Source organism: Tupaia chinensis, unplaced genomic scaffold (assembly GCF_000334495.1).
Source record: "Tupaia chinensis unplaced genomic scaffold, TupChi_1.0 Scaffold000493_1, whole genome shotgun sequence".
NCBI lineage: Eukaryota > Metazoa > Chordata > Mammalia > Scandentia > Tupaiidae > Tupaia > Tupaia belangeri.
Genome location: NW_006160005.1, coordinates 349,137 through 370,315, shown reverse-complemented (window position 1 = coordinate 370,315; position 21,179 = coordinate 349,137). Strand labels below are relative to the sequence as shown.

At 49.2% G+C, this 21,179-nt stretch overlaps 1 protein-coding gene across 3 annotated transcripts in view; it reads left to right on the top strand.

The window, feature by feature from the left end:
• The window catches only part of MYH10 (myosin heavy chain 10), a 180,237-nt gene that overhangs the window by 145,130 nt on the left and 13,928 nt on the right, over nt 1–21,179 (top strand). The window contains exons 26-35 of one of the 3 annotated variants that reach the window (XM_006156399.3): nt 1,195–1,366; nt 2,965–3,177; nt 7,782–7,926; nt 8,771–8,977; nt 12,349–12,453; nt 13,644–13,796; nt 14,514–14,762; nt 15,192–15,404; nt 17,925–18,137; nt 20,827–20,988. In XM_006156399.3, the coding sequence (XP_006156461.1) occupies nt 1,195–1,366; nt 2,965–3,177; nt 7,782–7,926; nt 8,771–8,977; nt 12,349–12,453; nt 13,644–13,796; nt 14,514–14,762; nt 15,192–15,404; nt 17,925–18,137; nt 20,827–20,988 (1,832 nt within the window). Of the gene's footprint in view, nt 1–1,194; nt 1,367–2,964; nt 3,178–7,781; nt 7,927–8,770; nt 8,978–12,348; nt 12,454–13,643; nt 13,797–14,513; nt 14,763–15,191; nt 15,405–17,924; nt 18,138–20,826; nt 21,106–21,179 lie in introns of those variants that run through there. The other 2 variants (XM_014590868.2, XM_014590869.2) reach the window with 2 other exon arrangements.

Sequence of the window (21,179 nt, the reverse complement as noted above, 5' to 3'; positions counted from 1 at the left end):
ATTTATGTTTTTCTGTGAGCAGGAGGGAGAGAACTAGCATCCCCATAAGGGCTTTGACACCACTCTACCCCCAACCCCAGCCAGGCCAATGGTGGGCCCATTGCTGCCTAGTGCGCTCAGGGAGGTCTCGAGCCCAAGACGTGCATTTCGAACCTTCCCGTGTTGGGAAGAGCACTGCCTCCTAGAGCACTGCAATGCCACTGCACCACCATCCTCCCTCTGAAATTATCTTTATGACCATGTTTGCTCCGTGTGGTTCTTGTACTGAGAGAGTGCCCATAAAGCAGATGTGCCTGTTTTATCCCACCCCTCTGATCAGCCTGTGATGCGCGGTCTCCTCCTCTCAGCACGCTGGTTCCTGCTCAGGAACACGAAGGTACCCTGTGATAACACGAAGGTACCCTGTGATAAGATCACTGCACTAGGTGGATCACGGATCACAGGATCACTGCAGGGTTTTAGAGGGGAGGGCGAAAAGAGGCACAGCCCAGCCTGCCCACCTGGGTCTTCTCTCCCCCAAGCTTGGTGATGGAAATCTTGGTTCAAACCAGGGGTTCTCACTGGAAGCGGAATGGGGTAACGGAAGTTATAAAGGGCCAGTGTCTGCTGAGCCACTTTCCAGTCCTGGGCCCGCACTGGGTTTGACGTGAGAGGATCCCAGATCACCTCAGCTCCTACAGTGTGGGCTCACTTCCCACAGAAGGGCATCCTGAGACTCTACCCAGTTTCTTCCTTAAAATCCCATCCTCATACTAATTTGTCACCTGCATGTTGATCTTGATGGGTCTCAGAAGACCAAGGAATTAACATGGTGTTGTCAAGGTAGACATAGACTGTTGAACAAAATAGCTTATTTTCAACTGTAATCAGTTCCTTTTTTTTTTTTTTTTGGAGAGGTTTTTTTTCGCTATAGGGCGCGTGTGCTCACCAGACAGAGAGAGACATAGAGACAGAAAGCGAGAAATCACCCCCCAGGGGCCACGCCGCAATCCCTTCTCCATTCTCCTCTTGGGATCTTGGGCACACATGCCCGGCATGAGTTTTAAGCCACCGGGTCCGGGACGCGAATCATGGTCGACTACGTGAGAGTCCAGCGACATAGCCATTACACTAACTGCTGGTTCCCAGTTCCTATTTGAAGTTCTGATGGGTATGCCTCGGTGTATTAAAGAGTTTCTCCAATCTTGCCTTAAGAACGCTTAAAGAAGGAAGAGAAGACTCGTCAGGAACTAGAAAAGGCCAAAAGGAAATTGGATGGTGAAACAACCGACCTGCAGGACCAGATCGCGGAGCTCCAGGCGCAGATCGACGAGCTCAAGATCCAGCTGGCTAAGAAGGAGGAGGAGCTCCAGGGCGCGCTGGCCAGGTATGCAGGCCCTGCCGGGCGCTGGTGCCGAATGGGGGTCCGTATCAGCACAACTTCTCATGTCTGGGAGCATATGAGAACCCCAGGAGAGATGTCGACTTGCTGTTGGGTGTGATGTGAGAACAAAGAAAACCTAATTTAGATCAGGCAGCTGGAAAGTCTTATGACCATTCTCCATATTTATACTTCAAATTGATTAGCAATATCTTCAAGCCCTTGCAAGTTACACCGGGACAAATTATTTTACCATATGAGATGATTTGGTTTCTATCCATGACAGATTAATTGAGTATGTTTCAAAACTTTAAAAAAAGTTACTTTTTAGAAATATTCTCCCACTTAGAACATGGCTTAATACTCACTTCTAAACTATTTTTAGAATGCAAATAACATATAGTAAATATATTTAAATCACAATGTCATTTCTTTATAAAGAATTAACCATTTGGTTACAAAACTGGGAGTATGATTTATAATGTATTACAATCAAGAAAATATTTACAACAGAGGGACCAGCAGTTAGCGTAATGGCTATGTTGCTGGACTCCCATGTAGTCGACCACGGTTCGCGTCCTGGACCTGGTGGCTTAAAACTCATGCTGGGCGCATGTGCGTGCTCAGGATCCTGAAAGGAGATTGAAGGAGAAGGAATTGCGGCGTGGCCACCCCCCGTGGGGGGTGATTTCTCGCTTTCTGTCTCTCTGTCTCTGTCTGTCTGGCGAGTGCATGCACCCTATAGCAAAAACCTCTTCAAAAAAAAAATGAAAATGTTTACAACAGAAATCTCTCTCACTTCAGACATCCCAACTATTCCCAGTCAGGAAAAGGTACCAATATTTTAAGACACATAAGGAAAAAGATGCACCAGAGAGGGCCAGCAGGCGTGCAGAGGTTAAGGTGCCTGGATCTCACGTGGCCATTTTCACAATTGGTGGCCTGGGCCCCGCACCTTAAAAATCCCACCTGGCATGTGTGCGTGCATGCCCAAAATTCTGAGAGGAGAATGAAGGAGAAAGGAATGCAGTCTGGCCTTATCCCCGGGTCTGGTTTCTCACTTTCTCTCTCGCTCACGAATGCACACATCCTGTAGCAAAAACAAACAAACAAAAAGATGCACCATAGAAAAGAGGAAGAGTAAATTTCAAGGAGAGACAGTGACATGTTTTTGTCTCACAGGAAAGTGACCATCTTTCTCCTGCCATGTTTCATGAACATCTTTGTATCTGCTCATTCCCTGTAGACTGGTGGTCCCCTCAAGCGCGGACCCAACTATGGCACTTTCCTTCAGAAAAAATGTTTTTATATTCTACTCACTAGAGGGAGGTTGTCCTACCCTTTAATGGGGAATGATGGCCGATTAGACAAGGGGTGAGGCTTGATTCTAATCCCACTCTCTTAGCTGGGTCTTCAACAAGTCATTGGCCCAAGGCCCTCCTGCCCGCCCCAGGAGGCCTCGGGGGTCTGCTCCAGCCTCCGGCCCAGGAAAGAGGGAGGTGTACTGGGATCTCCTCACAGGGCGACGCCAGGGCAGGTTGACCTGAGAAACAGTCCATTCGTGTGCATCTCGGAGCGCCTCACGCCCGATGTTTTGCTAACAGAGGTGACGATGAGACGCTCCATAAGAATAACGCGCTCAAAGTGGTGCGAGAGCTCCAAGCCCAAATAGCCGAGCTTCAAGAAGACTTTGAATCTGAGAAGGCGTCACGTAACAAGGCAGAAAAGCAGAAGAGGGACCTGAGCGAGGAGCTGGAAGCTCTGAAGACAGAGCTGGAGGACACCCTGGACACCACGGCGGCGCAGCAGGAGCTCCGGTGAGTGGGGAGGTCGCGCGTCCCTGGGGCTCGCAGAAATGCATGGGGTGTGCCTGCTGTCTTAGGACACCCTGTGCTTCCCCTCCTGGTGTCGTTCTGCAGGTGCTCTCTCCCTCCTGAGGATGATGGTGGGCGGAATGGTTAGAAACAGACGGGCCTGTAGGTAGAACCTGTGCAGAAGGGTGGACGGGCCACCTCACCACCAGAGTCAGCTGGGACAGAAAGGAACTGTCCATGGTGGATAGCTACGGATAGACAGGAGGACAGCTACACAGATCTGAGGTTCGAGATAACTAGGGCAGAGGGAGAAGTGGGGCAGGCAGAAATAGGAGACACTGTGTGGCCCTACATCTGCTGGCAGTACCAGTTGGTGCGAACCATGGTAGGCAGAGGTGCACTCCCCGAGGACAGGAAGGAGGGGGAGGGGTGCAGGTACTTAGAGGCATGTACTGGACTCAGGCATATGCGGTGTCAGCCAGCCAGGGCCAGGCCGAGAAGCGTGACCAGCACAGGTGAACACAGCCAGAGATTCACAGGTAGAGCCTGTCGGCCCAGGGAAAGTCACAGGAGAGCGTGAGCCAGCAGCCAGTGAGCAGAGCGGGCAGGGTCTGGCCTGTGGCTCCCGCTGGGATAGATTCTCACTGGCAGCTGCAGTTGGGGAGAGGGGTCTAAGGATGTTCCAGCTCCCTGACCTGGCCTCCTCCTGACATTCTGCCCGCTCCTCCGGCCTAAAACTGCCAGCAGCCAGAGGTGCATCTAGGAATCCCAGCGGTGAGGGAACGCCCGCTGCCTAGGCTGGTAGATTTAGCTGGCTATAAACACACGCACACACAAACCCTGCTGGCGGCTCCAGCGCGTGAGTCGTGGGAAGAACGGCCCATCACTCAGGAGGTTGCTAGAGGACAGAGCAGGGAGGACGGGGGCATCATTTATGGAGACACATGTGGTCAGAGAGGGGGGAATGACCCCCAGGAAGGACATGGCGTCCTGGTGAAGGCCAGCACTTTTCTGGGAGGATAAGGATGTGATCGCCTGGGTCCACCAGCAGCCAGAAACCTGGACTTATCTACACAGCAGGTCGACCCAGCAGGCCTGTGAGACTGGGTCAGAATTGGGGGACAAGGTAGTACACAGGGGTGGAGATGCAGCGGGAGTTCGGCCATGGATATGCGTGACTGCAGCAGCAACACGCAGGTTTCTGGGCGTTCACTTTCAGCCTTGTTTCCCCAGAGAGAGATGATGTCTTGGTTGGAGCCCATCCGAGCAGAGTCTCTGATATTTTTCCCCTTGAATTCTTGCCTTAAAAAAATAATAATTATAATCCCGGAACCAATAAGTGGCATGGCAGTTAAGGCTCTGGACTCCCATATAACTGATTGTGGTTTAAGTCCTGGCCCTGGCAGCTTGAAAGTCACACCAAGTGCATGTGTGTGCCTGCCCAAAATCCCAGGAGCGGAATGGAAGAGAAGGGATTGCAGTCTGGCCATCCCCTTGGGGTGATTTCTCACTTTCCCTCTTTCTGTCTGTCTCTGGCAAGTGCCCACACCCTATGGCAAAACCCTTAAAAAATAATTTTTTAAAAAAGCCAGTACAAACGGTCGTGCATGTGTATTAAAATCACGCATGGGGACCAGTAGGTGCTGCGGTGGTTAGGGCACTGGGCTCCTACACGGGACCGCGGTTCAAGTGCCATCCCTGGAGACTTGCTTTCCACTTCCCTTCTCTTCTCTCTGTCTCTTTTTGATGAATGCATGTGCCCTATAACAAATTTTTAAAAATAATAATAGTAAATAAAATTAAGTAGTTCTGTTAAAGAATGTCTTTTAAAAACCACACATGTGCTCAACTATAGCACACGTGGATTCTGCTTTGGGAAGAACTTAGATTACCTGCAGCCCTGGTGCTCTTGCCCATGGCCGTCCGAGAACTCAAGGCACCCTGCATGTCCTGGCTTTTCCCTGAATTGTGGCCACGCGACAAGTATAAAATCAGGGACTACTACACCAGCCTCTTAGCTCTGCAGGACTTAGGATAAAAGACTGAAGGAGATCGGGTAGCTTAGACAAAGGAGAGAAGGTACGGGACTCCTTTGATTATTGGTTTTAAGTAGGTATTAGGTACAGAAGTACTGATTTGGGGACCAGCAGATAGCATGACGGTTACATTGCTGGACTCCCACGTAGTCGACCATAGTTCAAGTCCCAGACCTGTCGACTTAAACTCATGGGGCACGTGTGCATGCATGCCCAAAATCCCAAGAGGAGAATGGAGGAGAAGGGGTTGTGGTGTAGCCATCCCCCCTGGGAGGTGATTTCTCGCTCTCTGTCTCTCTCAGGTGAGCACATGTGCCCTCTAGCAAAAATCTCTCTCAAAATATGGTACTGATATTTGCCCAGGAGATAATGAGCCAGTAGCAGGAAGTTTTGCTGAAGCCTGATAAATGAAACTACTGGCCCTAGGGTGAACTGAAATCATCCTGACAGACTTGCAGAGGACAGGGCCAGGCCATGCATGTCCTTGGCCTCTAGCCAAGACTGTGGAACTGTGGCTGACCTCAGAGACTCTTCAGGGATCGCTGCAGTCTGGGCTGCGTGTGTCTGCAGAGTTGGCAGCTCCCGGAGCGCTGTTCTCAGTGACCTCAGTCCCGGGCCTCACTGGTAAAGGGAGGGAACGTGCCCACACAGGAACTGGCATGTGTCCCTATTCCAGCTGATCTTGTGTGTCAAGGTACAGGGCTCATTTGCCAGCAGTGTGCGTCAGGACTTCCGTACCCCTACCACTAATTAAACTTACTATAGGTCTTCGGTGTGGTATTCACCCTACTGGTTTTAGTCTTTACAAAGCTGTATGCTTAAACGTGGTGCTCAGATTAACAACTTTAGAGTGACTTTCATGGAGGGTGAATTCTAATTAGTAAAATGGTTATTCAAGTTAGCCCTTTGTATGTTATAGCCAGTTATAAAAATTCTAGAATATCATGTAAAGATATTTAATACCAAGTTGATCTTCCCACTCTAAGAGCAAGTTAGATAAAACTTCACTTTATCTCAAATCGTTCAGATTATCTGGTCTTACTCCCGCTGTTTTCTCACACCAAATACCAGAGACATTTTCCAAACCAGTAAGAGGACCCTTCTTTCTAATTTTCCTGACCCACGCCAGCCAGTGGCATAGTGATTAAGGAGGCAGGATCCCACATGGTTATCTATGCCATTAGAGTCCCAGACCTGGTGGCTTGAAAAACCACACCAGGCATATGTGCATGTCTGCTTAAAATCCCAAGAGGAAAAGGAAGGGATTGCGGTGTAGCCATCCCACCTAGGGGGTGCTTTCTCTCTCTCTCTCTCTGGTGAACACATATGCCCTATAGCAAATTAATAATAGTAATTTTCCTGTCCCTGCAAAAGATACTACCCTCCCCTCCAGCATTAAGTCATTTCCCCATAGAGTTTTGGGGAGTGTGTTAGTTAACTGCCACTACTTCACGTGAGTGATAAGAGAGGCGTTTGTTGGGACCAGCAGTTAGCATAATGGCTATGTCACTGAACTCCCATGTAGTCAACTGCAGTTCACGTCCCGGACCTGGTGGCTTAAACTCACGCTGGGTATGTGTGCATGTGTGCCCAAGATCCCAAGAGGAGAATGGAGGAGAAGGGATTGTGGCGTGGCCATCCCCCTGGGGGATGTTTTCTCGCTTGCTGTCTCTCTTTCAGGTGAGCACATGCGCCCTATAGGAAAAACCTCTCCAAAAAAAGAAAGTCGTTTGTTATGATAAGCATTCTGATTAATGTGGCCTTTGCTCACACTTAGTCGTTTGGGATTTTGGGGGGATTTTTTTTTTCCCATGAGTTAGAAAGAGACAGAGACATCACCTTCAATGGTGTCTGACACCATGACCACCCTCCCTGCCACCAGCCTCAGCCAGCCAGGATCATGGACATACGGATCCAGTGCACTCAGGGAGGTTTCCAGACGTGAATCTAGAACCTTCCCGGAGGGTCAGCCTCATAGAATGCCACGTTACTGCTGTGCCACTGTCCAGATCCCCTACCCGCTTCGCTTCTGAACGTCTCTTCAGGATTCGCTTTTGTCTGGCTTTCTTGTCCGCTGGGGCCGTGGCTGGCGGTTTGACGTCTCCTGTTAACCAGTGCCTGTTCTACAGTGCAGCCAGACGGCCCAGAGCGGGTCAGAGACGCAGAGGGATATTATTGTAAGTGGGGTGTAGCTACACCGGTTCTAGAAGGATGTCTGCTATCACAGTGATGGAGGAGGCAGCCTGCTCATCGAGTGGCGATCAAAGGAACAGACAGAGTGTCTAGAACAAGACAGAACTTAAGAAAACAAAAGTGTGGGACCAGCAGGTGGTGTGGTAATTAAGGCACCGGACTCCCACATGGCTGACATGGTTCAAATCCTGGACCTAGTGGCTTGCTTTCTCACTTTTCTCTCTGTCTTCTCTCTCTCTCTCTGGTGAGTGCACGTGTCCTAGAGCAAATTTAAAAATAATAACAATTTAAAAATTAAATAATTCTGTTTTTAAAAAGTATATTTTTAACTTAGCAGACTAATTTTGATCTCCCTCCTTTAAAAACATGTTTCTCTAGTACAAAACGTGAACAAGAAGTGGCGGAGCTCAAGAAGGCTCTTGAGGAAGAAACAAAGAACCACGAAGCTCAAATCCAGGACATGAGACAGAGACATGCAACAGCCCTGGAGGAGCTCTCTGAGCAGCTGGAGCAGGCTAAAAGGGTAAGAGGGGCTGCCATGTCTCCAGGCTGTGGAGAACCTGTGCCTTCAGACAGACTTCCATCCTGCTTGGCCATTCCATTCAGTCATGTATTGACTGGTTCTCAGCCTTGGTTGCAGCGTGGTGGCACCAGGGCTGATGGGGAACCCATTGCTCCTAAGGTAGCAGCTGCTTCCTAAAGCACACTGCTGGGCCCATCTGGGTAGTGCGGTTCACAGCCCACTGGGCTGCAGTGCTGGAAGCCACACACTGACTGTGGGTTTGGATCCCTTGGTTGGCCTGAAAGCATGCCGGGTGTGGGAACTGAAAACCTTAGAGAGCTGGAAAAGGGGGATCTTGTCTTGACAAGACCCTGTCAAAGAAAGGTGTTTTCCCCTCTCCCTATTTTGTGTGCATATGTAGGTACTCTCTACTGTTTAAAAAAAAAAAATTTAAACAAAATAAGTCAATGAAAGCACACTGCTTACTTAGGAAAAATCGCATGCCCTTGATTGGTGTTTTTAAAGAATTGGATGGAGGAATATACAATTTGAAGTGATACCTGGATTCATCTAGTTCTTTAAAAAAACAAATCAGGGCATATGGGATGCATTTTGTTTCTCCCACCCTGCGTGGACAAGGACAGAACTGCCACATGCAGTAAGCCCCTGTCTGCTACCCTAAACAGTGTGGATGGGGACGTTCTTATGTAGAAGTCCATGCCCTCAGAGAACCACGGGTGCTTCCATTTGTTCGTTGAGCAGTCAGACTCACTGTGTGTCAGGCACAGTTCCACAAGTTTAAAAAGCTGTGCCTCTTATGGAGTGTCATCATGCAGATAAATTACTTTTGCTTTCCCTCTCCTAGTTCAAAGCAAATCTGGAGAAGAACAAGCAGGGCCTAGAGACAGATAACAAGGAGCTGGCGTGTGAGGTGAAGGTATTGCAACAGGTCAAGGCCGAGTCTGAGCACAAGAGGAAGAAGCTGGATGCTCAGGTGCAAGAGCTGCACGCCAAGGTCTCAGAAGGCGACAGACTCAGGGTGGAGCTGGCCGAGAAAGCAAACAAGCTCCAGGTGAGCTAGAAGCCTTGACTCTGGATGGATCCTGCTGTAGCATGTCTGTAGCTTATCTGTTTTTATCCCTCTGTGGCCATAAGAGACCCATGGGACTGTGCTATTAAATTCCTGAAAGATGGAGCGGGCAAGTGGCACGGTGGTTAAGGTGCTGGACTCCCACATGGCTGACTATGGTTCGAGTCCTAGACTTGGCCGTTTGTTTTCTCTCTCTTTCTGTGTCTCTCTTTCTCTTGTCAAACTAAATAATGATAATAAAATTAAATAATTATATTTTAAAACTTCTGAAAATTTTCATCACAAGCAAATACATCAAATCTTAGGTATCCCTCGTGTCTATTACTTTTTTTTTTGGAGAGATTTTTGCCATAGGGCTCATGGGCTCTCCAGAAAGTCAGAGAGACAGAAAGCGAGAAATCACCCCCCAGGGGGGATGGCCATGCTGCAATCCCTTCTCCTCCATTCTCCTCTCAGGATCTTGGGCACGCAAGCACATGCGCCTGGCGTGAGTTTAAGTCACCGGGTCCAGGACTCAAACCACGGTCGACTACATAGGAGTCAGTGACATAGCCATTACGCTAACTGCTGGTCCCATGCCTTATTACTTTGATGCAGTTAAATGATTTAGTTTAAGAATAAGACAGCATGGGCTGGCAGGTGGCGTGGTGGTTGTGACACTGGGACAAGACTAAAATGAGACAATAGGAACAGTGGGCAAAAGAGATGATACCCAAAACTGGCGAGGATTTGGGAAGATTGGATTTTTTATATGCTGACTGAAGTATAAATTAGAAAAACTTTTTCTACAGGACAGTTGGGCAATTTTGTGTCCTGAATCTTAACACTGTGAATTCCTTTAGATCCTGTCAATCCATGGCTAGTTATTTATCCTAGGGAAATCATTAAAGGTTTATATATATTCCACTTCAAGAATGGTTGTTGTGGGGGCCAGCAGGTGGTGTGGTTGGGGTACTGGACTCCCATACAGCTAACCACAGTTCAGGGCCAGCAGATGGCATAACGGTTCTGTTGCTGGACTCTCATGTAGTAGTTGACTGCTGTTTGAGTCCCAGGCCCGGTGGCTTAAAACTCACGCCGGGCGCGTGTGCGTGCGTGCCCAAGATCCTGAGAGGAGAATGGAGGAGAAGGGATTGCGGCATGGCCATCCCCCCTGGGGGGTGATTTCTTGCTTTCTGTCTCTGTCTCTCTGATGAGTGCACACGCCCTATAGCAAAACACTCTTTAAAAAAGAAAGTATAACAGGTCGTGGTTCAAGTCCTGGATCAGCAGCTTGCTTTCTCATTTTCTCTCTCTCTGTCTCTCTGGTGAGCACACATGCCTTGTAGCCAGTTTAAAATAATATAATAATAAATAAAAATGCATCATTCTTTTTTAAAATAATAAAGGAATATTTATTGTAGAAATAAGTATAAAAGCGTGTATCCTGAAATACTTTAATGTCCAATTATAGAACTCTATGCAATAAACAAAAACAGTATAGTTGGTACCAGCAGATAGCCTAGTGGTCACTGGACTCCCACTTGCTGACTGTGGTTTGAGTCCCAGACCCAGTAGCTTCAAAATCACTCCTGGCATGTGTGCGTGCGTGCCCAAGATCCCAAGAGGAAAATGAAGGGGAAGGGATTGCAGCTTGGCCATCCTCCCTGGGGGTGATTTCTCACCTCCTTTCTCACACACTCTGTCTCTTTCTCTCTCTGGTGAACGTGCGTACCCTAAAGCAAAAACCTCTTAAAATCACAAGTACAGTAAGCAGTAGTGCACTGAGAAAAGTGCTAGCACTGAGTTGTATCAAAGGCCCCAGGCCACCCCACAGTTCACTGAGCTGCTAAGAAGACTCGGGACTCAGCATGTAGCCCTAGTCACGGCAGTGGTTCCTCACAGTGAAGAAACAAAGCCAAGGCGGTTACGGGGAGGGGCACCCGGTCCTGAGGAGACCAGGTGGGACCTTCCAGCCTTGTATCCCCTCCTGGTGGAATGTGTGCGTGCGTGCCCAAGATCCCAAGAGGAAAATGAAGGGGAAGGGATTGCAGCTTGGCCATCCTCCCTGGGGGTGATTTCTCACCTCCTTTCTCACACACTCTGTCTCTTTCTCTCTCTGGTGAACGTGCGTACCCTAAAGCAAAAACCTCTTAAAATCACAAGTACAGTAAGCAGTAGTGCACTGAGAAAAGTGCTAGCACTGAGTTGTATCAAAGGCCCCAGGCCACCCCACAGTTCACTGAGCTGCTAAGAAGACTCGGGACTCAGCATGTAGCCCTAGTCACGGCAGTGGTTCCTCACAGTGAAGAAACAAAGCCAAGGCGGTTACGGGGAGGGGCACCCGGTCCTGAGGAGACCAGGTGGGACCTTCCAGCCTTGTATCCCCTCCTGGTGGAGTCACATCAGTGACTAGCAGTGAGTCATGGCACGTGTGTGAAGTGCTCCTTCCAGAAAGTTCCTCAAAGACTCTGTGCCCGGAGCATTTTTCGAGGATGGTGCTGGTGGCGCTCTGCCCAGCACATGGCACAGCTCCCGGTCCACGAGGAAAGCCGGTGCTGGGCAGAAGCCACATCGCCCACACAGGTAGCTCGGGCACGGCGAGCCACGCTTCACCTTGGGGAATGGCGGAGCCCTCCTGAGGTCTGAGTCCTAGGCACCTGCTAAAGGGCAGCATGCCCAGCAGGCCTGTACATGTGCACACTGAGATAGTGTGTGTGTGTGCGTGCTCTCACAAATCTGGGAAACTTTCCTAAATGGGAAGATCTCAGAAATCACGTTGTAACTCTGCGTGTGGCGGGGAGCGGAGTGGAGGCCGTGTACTGGCCCTCGTGCTACAGGGGCATGTGTTAGACTTCCGTGTACATTGTTCCCCGTCTGACTCTCACACCAGCTCCATCTGTGTGACAGGTCAGGAAGCGGAGTGACTGCCCTGGCGATTTTCCCAGCTAGAGTTAGAGCCTCTTGACTCCAGAGCCCACCCTTCCCCATCACAAGGAGTATGAGCTCTTAGAAGGATGTTGTTACAGAGTGAAACTAGCAGGCCAGTTGCTACCATGAAGTTAGAGCACTGGATCCCACAGTGACTGACAGCACGGTTCAAGTCCTGCACCTGGCGGCTTGAGAAACACATCAGGCATGTGTGCAGCATGCTCAAATTCCTGAAAGGAGAAAGGAGGAAAAAGGATTGTGGCATGACTGCTCTGAGTGGGTTGTTTTTTTTTTTTTTTTTTTTTCTTTTCTGCTTCGCTCTCTCTTTCTGTCTCTCTGGTGAGTACATACACCCTTTGGCAAAAATGAGCTTAAGAACTAAGATTCTAGACCCCTTATTGCTTGCTGTTGAATTTAATGGACTCTTTTGCTCCTCCCTGCAGAATGAGTTGGATAATGTCTCCACCCTTCTGGAAGAAGCAGAGAAGAAGGGTATTAAATTTGCTAAAGACGCAGCTAGTCTTGAGTCTCAACTACAGGATACACAGGTATTCTGGGGGAAGGGGGCCTTCAGTAACTAACACCTCCATAATGCATAAGCTGGTGAAACGTGCTAGTCCCAGAACCCCGTTCCAGATCACCCAGTACTGACTTTATGTCACGCTTATCTTTGGAATCTCCTTCCACTATAATCTGTGCCGCTCAGCAAGGCTGCACAGGGCTTCACGTCTGGGTGCTACGCCCCCAGTTCTTGTGCCCAGCTGGCGTGTGGGCAGCCTGGGAGGCAGCTCTAGCTGACACGAGTACTTCTGTGCTGTGGCTTACCCACACGTGGTCCTACTATGCACAGGTCTTACTGACCATTTTAAATAAGATTGCTTTACTATGGTTCCGATGTCCTTGTGCTGACCTAAGAGAAACAGGCCCTTTTGTGAAAGGATGGGTTGCAGCTTGCTTGCCGTACTGCGAAGCCTTGGGTTGAGTCATCGGATAGGGGTGTTTTAAGTCTCATACGAGTTAGCTGAAAGTGACGTGGAACTCTTGGGGAGATCTCTCATCTTATTTTTCTTATATTTTCAAGCATGTATGAGTGTTTATTTGCTAGGTCTGGGCTAGGTGCTCAGGATATAGAAATCAGATCTCAGACAGAAAGTAGACTCGTTAGGCAGCTGCCCTGGTTAGCAAGACGAAAGGAGTCCAGAGCCAGGTCACAGAAGGCCTTATCTGTGCCTCTGAAAATGTTCAGGTTTGAAAATGACAAGAAAGATGTGTTTACACTTTTGTTTTAGAAAAGTTAGTTTGTCAAAAATATAGAGGGCAACTAATTGAGAGAGTGGGTGCCCAAGACTGGAGGGGATCCCAGTACGAAATGCCAAGTGCCTGGAGTAAGGCCCAGCAAGGAGTGCAGAGGACGAAGTTCTGCAAGTGACTGAAGAGGTGCTGGGAGCGGGGGCGATGCAGGAAGAGGAAGCCCCTGGGATGTCTCGCAGCTCCCTGGCCCGGGAGGCCTTATGGTACTGCCGAGTCTTAGGTAGGAGTTTGCAGCAAGAGCTGAGCTTTTACAAAATAATCACATGGGGATTTACATTATTTGCTTGTTATTATCATGTGTTTACTAGTATCACTGAGTATTTCTCATACATTGAGGCTCTTTTTTCATAACATGAGCTTTAATAGAAGTGTTTGGGTCTCGATGATTAATATAACCAGAGTATTGTCCTTTTTTCAAACTAAATAGGAGCTTCTTCAGGAGGAGACACGCCAAAAGCTGAACCTGAGTAGTCGGATCCGGCAGCTGGAAGAGGAGAAGAACAGTCTTCAGGAGCAGCAGGAGGAGGAGGAGGAAGCCAGGAAGAACCTAGAAAAGCAGGTGTTGGCCCTGCAGTCCCAGGCGAGTGTGGCCTCTGTGGGGAGCTGGTGGCCTAGATGTGTGTATGGCAGAGCAGGGACATTTCAGCTGCATTTGGGACAGTTAACTAGGTTGTACTAAATTAAGCCCTTTAAGTATTCTTTTTCTTTGACCCAGTCAAATGCTGATAAACTGTGCTGGTTATAGTGCTAAAAACCTTGGTTGTTTTTTTTTTTTTTTAAGCTTTTTTTTTTTTTTTTTTTTGTCATAGAGTATGTACACTTGCCAGAGAGAGACAGAGACAGAGACAGTGAGAGGGAAAGTGAGAAATCAACCTGCCGGGGTGGGGGGCCGGGTGGCCACACACAGTCTCTTCTCTCTTCTCTTGGGATTTGGGGTGTGCATGCACACACGCCCCACATGATTTTAAAGCCACGAGGCCTGGGACTGGAAGCACAGGAGTCCAGCACCTTAACCAGCATGCCCCCAGCTGGGCCCCAGCACCAGACCCGTAAAATAGAGACATAGTACGGTGTCGGCGATGCAGGGGCTTAACCCCGTCACGTTTGATAGGTCACTAGCTCGGAGTTAGCTCAGGGTCCCAGACGCATTCGTTTTAAAATCATTCAGCACTGATTTATAATATTTTTTTCTTCTCGAAAGAAACATTGCAAACAAGTGTCTTGTCTTTATTCTTCAAGTGCAGAACCCAACTGTGATAATATCGATCTTCTTTCCTTTTCTCCTTCACGCAAATAGTTGGCTGACACCAAGAAGAAAGTAGATGATGACTTGGGGACCATCGAAGGTCTGGAAGAAGCCAAGAAGAAGCTTCTTAAGGACGTGGAGGCCTTGAGCCAGCGGCTGGAGGAGAAGGCGCTGGCCTACGACAAGCTGGAGAAGACCAAGAACCGCCTGCAGCAGGAGCTGGACGACCTGACAGTGGACCTGGACCACCAGCGCCAGATCGTCTCCAACTTGGAGAAGAAGCAGAAGAAGTTCGACCAGGTGGGGCTCTGCATCCTGTCTACCGTACCCGAGGCCGGGGCCACATGACTCCCCCGACGTAGCTCCTGCGTTTGTTGTTTGCTATATATAAATACACACACACACACACACACACACACACGCACACAAGTATTGAACCACTGGAAAAATCATGCATGTTTGCATAGGAAAATACATCATGATTTTTCCAGCAACCCAACACACACACACACATATACACATAAAGACACACATATGCATATATGGTTGAGGATAATCTTTTCTTATTTAAAGGCAATTAAAAACAATACACACTTATATCAGAATTGCCAAAAGCAGAAAAATCCACAATCTCACAGCCACTAACATTCTTTAGCAGTAAGTCAGACCCGTGGTGAATGAGGGGTTAATACCGCTGTTTTTTTTATTTCCTGACGCCATCCCACGTAGTTGTTAGCAGAAGAGAAGAACATCTCTGCTCGTTATGCAGAAGAGCGGGACCGGGCAGAAGCAGAGGCCAGAGAGAAAGAGACCAAAGCCCTGTCCCTGGCCCGGGCCCTCGAGGAAGCCCTGGAGGCCAAGGAGGAGTTTGAGAGGCAGAACAAGCAGCTGCGAGCAGACATGGAAGACCTGATGAGCTCCAAAGATGACGTGGGCAAGAACGTGAGTTGCCCGTGGGCTTCACATTTCAGCAGGGGATGGCGTCCTGGGACCTTGGCCTCACAAAAGGCAGCGGGCAGGCCCAGCCGCAGTGGTGCACACTGCTAAGCTGCTCATCTCTGCAGGCTGGGAGCACATGGCAGGTCCAGGTCAATTCTTCATTCGACCTAAAGACAGCCACAGTGGCGCGCACCTGTAATCCCAGCGAATCGGGAGGTTAAGGCAGGCCGGCCATGACAGTGAGGTTTCGTTTAAAGAAAGGGCATGGCGGGGAGCAGGCCAGTCCTTAGGAAGGCCTGAGGACCTGGGAATGCCCTGGTCTGCAATGAACAGGGGGTTAAAGTCTTCTCGGACCACCGTCAGGTTCTCTGCAGTCTCTTTTCCATTCTGTCTGGCAAGTCAGACTTAAAGAGCTTGTGTCAACACGGACAGGTGGTGACTCTCTGTGACTCACTCTGTGGCTCTCACCCGCCCTCCCTCTCCCTCTCTGCACCCTGGCAGAGGACCTTTCAGTTCTGTTCTGCAGCCATGGGTGGTCATCAAACATGAGTACCCCAAGACCCCCTTAGACCACAGGTCGTGGATCTGCCTTCAAGAGCAGGACCTGGACAGGACCAAGGTGGGAACCACAGTTCTCTGACTTGGGTCTTCACAGGGAGCCCACTGTTTTCTTTGAAGACTTCAGTTGCTTTAGGAGCTTATACATGACTCAGAAATTTCTGATTCTCTTTCCACTTTCTACATCATCTTCACAGGAGCTATGGTAGTTTTTGTTTTGTTTTGTTTCGTTTTGTTTTGTTTTGTTTTGTTTTGTTTTGTTTTCCCTCCTACATCCCTCCCTCCCTTAGTATATGACACATTGATAGCAAAAGGAGCCCAGGTCTGGGGTGCAAAGATGAGCTTCTGGGCCTGGCCTTTCCACCAGCTTCCATTCTGCCCATGGAGAGCTTCGTAACTTTTATTTGTTTTTATGTTAAGGTTTTGTTCTAGGGCACATGCAATCGCTGGAGAGAGACAGAGACAGAAGGAAATCCCAAATGGGAGATGGCCATGCTGCAATCCCTTCTCCTCCTTTCTCCTCTCAAAGTTTTGGCCATGCACATGTACAAACACACCCTGTGTGTTCTCAGGCCACCTGGTCTGGACTCAAACCGTAGCTGGCCATGTGGGAGCCAGCACCTTAACCACCATACCACCTGCCAGCCCCTAACCTTTCTAAGCCCAAGTTTCCTCATCTGTCAAATGGACATACTAACTTATTTCATGAAGCCACTCCTCCACTTTGAGAAACATAAAGTGTTCTGTAAAGGTGAGGTCTCCTTTTCATGGAAGACCTTTGTGCCATTGGCCACATCATAGGTGGGTGAAGACTGTCCTACTTTCCAGCTGGGTCTCCAGCCTCACGCCCAGGGACCAGCCCCACAGACAAGAGGCCACCTAGAGTAGCAGTGGCCATGATTCCAAACTGAAATGTGGAGAGAGCCCATGGCCATTAATTCCATATTACTTAGTCCATGTTAGTTTTCTCTAGAACAGTCACCACGTACTTATTCATCCACAGGTGTCTTTTGTGCCTGTGTATCATACACTAATTAGAAAATGGGCCCTCCTAAGCCAGCAGATGGCGTGGTGGTTTAGGCAGATAGATCCACGTGGCCAGCTGCATGGTTCAAGTCCTGGACCCAGCAGCTTGAAAATCACACCAGGTGTGTGTTTGTGTGTGCCCAAAGTCCTGAGAGGAGGATAGAGGAGAAGGGATCCATCCCTCTGGGGGGGTGGAGGGTCATTTCTCATTTTCCTCTTCACACTCTCTCTCTCTCTCTCTCTCTCTCTCTCTGGCTAGCACATGCACTGTGTAGCAAACTAAAAAACAAAAAAGGAAGAAAATGGGCCCTGCTCCTGTAATAAACCAGTCTCTGTTCCCCCTGTGAAAATCGATATGACCAAGGGCCCCAAAGGGAACATACGACATCTAGGCCGCCCTCAAAAAGCCGGCCTGAGGATCGGACGAGGAGGTGGGGGCACTCAGCATGGTGCTTGGCACAGGGAGCTAGGGGAAGGCTTGTGGGGCGAGCATCCAGAGACCAGCTCTCTTCTCAGCTGTTCCTGCTTCTCAGGCCTACCCTACTCTGAGATTCAAAGGTTTTCACATGGGCATTTTCTACAGCAAGAAGAGGTGCACTGTGGGCCACAGACTGGGTCCTCCAACCCCGCCCTGTTCTCATTACTCCTGGCTCGCCGGAAGTCTCCCAGCGTAACGTCATTAGAGGATGACGATGATAGGACACAGGAATAAAGACGTGCATTCTCTAGTTTGAAGTTGCGTGTTCGCGTACTCTGGAATGAGGACTAGCAGCAGCCTTGAGGGAAAGGGAAGGGGTGTGTGCCTGCGCTAAGACACTGTCCCAGGGTGACCAGAGTGGCCAGTGTGCCACGGGTAAGCCTATAAGTCAAGGAGGCCCCTGTCCTTAACCTGTGCCTCCGCCAAAGGTCAGTTCTTCCTGGATGCTCCCTGTGGTTTAGGTTCATGAACTTGAAAAATCCAAGCGGGCCCTCGAGCAGCAGGTGGAGGAAATGAGGACTCAGCTGGAGGAGCTGGAGGACGAGCTCCAGGCCACCGAAGATGCCAAGCTACGCCTGGAGGTCAACATGCAGGCCATGAAGGCCCAGTTTGAGCGGGACTTGCAGACCAGAGATGAGCAGAATGAAGAGAAGAAGCGGCTGCTGATTAAACAGGTGGGTTGCAGGGAGCAAGGACTTGAGTGTTCTCAAAGCACGGCTCTAAACTAGCCTCCTGTTCATTCATTCATGGTGGAATACATTAGTTGGGGAAGATTCGTCTCCTGGGTCATTTGAGATTTTTATTCTTTTTCTTTTTTTCTTTTTTTTAGAATTATTTCTCTTTAAATTTTATTTATTTATTTACTTACTTATTTCCTTATTTACTTATTTTTAATTTACTATGTATACATGTGTTCACCAGAGCCTGACAGAAAGAGAGAGAAGGAAAATGAAAAAGCAAGCTGCCGGGTCCAGGACTCGAACCACAGTTCATGTGGGAGTCTAGCACCTTAACTGCCACGCCACCTACTGGTCCCAAGAGAGTTTTATTCTTTAAATTTTATTGTAATTAGTTTAGAGTTTCTATTTCTCAACATCAATTGCTGCTGACAAACATTAATTTGTTTATTGAAAAGTCCTCTCAAGGTAATTCCTAGTTAAGTCAAGTTCTGTCTCTGAGAATTATGAGTCCAGGAAAGAATGTCTACCAGACAAGGGGATCCGGCAGATTTCAGTAGTTTCAGATCACATGGCCTCATTGAGTGACTCTTTAGAGGAAGAAAAGTAAATATTTTAAATTTTTTATTTTAAAAAGTTACTAGGTACTTAATTTTTTTTTTCTTTTTTAAATATGTTAAGTTTCTAATTTAAAAGTTTAGTTTAAACATTAATTGTACATATTTTGACAGTCTCTCCAAGTTCATGGCAACAAGTCTTAAGCTTGGAATATCTTTTTGTTTTTAAAAAAAGAATGATTCATTTAATTTTATTTATTTATTTTTAGTTTGATCAGAGAGAGGGAACGTGAGAAAGTGAGCCCCCAGGTGTGAGATTTGAAGTGCGTCTTCCAGGTGTGGGTCCAGCACCTTAAGCACCTCGCCACCTTTCAGCCCCAAGCTTGGAAGAGCTTTGCTTTTTATTTATTTTGTTATTTTCATTCTGCTAATATTTATTCTACTGGTCATTTATTGCTGGATAACACATTACCCCAAACTTAAAGGCTTAAAACATTTGCAATATGATAGTGCCTGTGGGTCCAAGTTCAGAAGTGGCTCGGCAGGGTGGGTCTGGCACTGTCAGGATCTCAGTGACTTAGGGTGGATCTCCCCACCAGGCTGCGTCACCCGCATGGTATCAGCAGGAGGCCTCCTAGAGTGGTTTCTGGAAGGAATTTGCTCGAGGGGGAAAGAGCCAAAAAAGAGCATGTGAGGAGAAGAGGACTTTGTCCCTTTTGTGACCTAGTCTCCAAGTCTCGCACCGTTGCTTTCTCTTCTTTGTGTTGGAAATGAGTCAGTAACTCCGGCCCATGTGCAAGGGGTGGTTAGGCTCCAGCTGTTGGCGGGGAGAGTGTCAAAGAATGTGTGTGTGTTTTCAAACCACCTTTGCAAATACCACGTAAGTGGATGTTCACGGAGAGCCTCTTTTTATGATGGGCCTCGAGGAACAGACCCAAGTCTCTCAGGAGGAAGAAGGGGACAGTGAGGGCTTCTGCTTTATGTGGACACAGGTGCCCCTGCCCACTAACCTCGAAAGCCCGTTTCCCTCCTCTGGAAGGGACCTGTTGAGCCCTCTTTGCACGCCCAGCTTCCGTCCTGGCCCCACACCTGCCGCCCTGCTCATACAGAGGTGGAGCATCGTGTAAAGGCAGGGGCCTTCCCTGACGCATCTCTGAGCCCCAACTGCTAGAACTGCCAAGCACACAGTGGCCCTTCGTAAATCCTTCCTGAGAGAAGGGGTGAAGCAGGAGACACTGAGAAAGCCACGCCAGGGGGCTGACAGGCCGTCCCAGTGACCACGTCAGAGCTCAGCAGCTCCATGCCTGGGCCTCACTGTTCGCTCCTCCCCGGTGGTCTGGCATCAGGGCGTGGCTGCAGGAGTGATGCGGGCCTTTTCTCAGCATCCCTCACATGACAGTAAGAGTAAACAGTGTCCCGTCCACATTGTACAGCTGTGGCGCTTGCAGAAAGAAAGCCCCAGAGTGAGCAGCCACTGGGCTGTCAGTGGGTCCCCACTTGTGCCTGCCTCAGTCGCCAGCTCACATTTGCCTCATCTTATTCGTACACACCCTCCTGTCAGTCTTCTTTAAAGCTGGCCTTCATTCTGCCACTCCCCCTTTTGACGGTTACTGCCCGCCTCCTCTCTGATGTGGCAGAGCCTGTTTCTGCCAAGTTCTGACCCCTTCTGACCTGACCACGCCCACCTTTGCAGCCGCCGTGCCCAGCACTGCCGAGCACATGCCTCTGTCCTGGCCGGCCGGGCTCTCCGCGGCTCTGGGCTTAGTCGTCATCTCACTGCCTCATGGCTTCGAGTCTTTGTGTCACGTGGACTGTGAGGTCAGAGGCTCTACCTTCCACGTACCTGCCTAGCACGCAGTGGGAACGGTTTGTACCAGGTGCCGTTGTGTTTAAAGATCCCTTCGAATGAAATTCAACTAGGGAGGTTTTGTGTTGATAACCACCGCTCCATGACAGAGAGCACCTCCACCGAGTAGCAGAAGGTGCTGCCACCTCACAAGCAGGGCCTTAGCGCCTCCACCGAGTAGCAGAAGGTTCTGCCACCTCACAAGCAGGGCCTTACCCAGCACCAGGCTGCCCGTTCTCTGAGGCCTGATCGGCTTTAACCAGGCGTGTCCTGACTCCTGTAGGTGCGGGAGCTCGAGGCAGAGCTGGAGGACGAGCGGAAACAGAGGGCACTTGCTGTTGCTTCAAAGAAGAAAATGGAAATAGACTTGAAGGACCTAGAAGCTCAAATCGAGGCTGCGAACAAAGCCAGGGACGAAGTGATCAAACAGCTTCGCAAACTTCAGGTATGTCCAGCCGGGCAGCAGCATCTTCTGCTGGCATCGTGTGGGCCTCCTGCGGTCGAGCGCACGCATAGCCTTTACACAAGGTTCACGGTGTAGAAAAGCCCTGTGTCACCTTGGCTATGGATTAGGGCAGAGGCCATAAAGGTGGCACCTGTGTATCTGCCATATATGCAGGACATGATTTTTTTTTT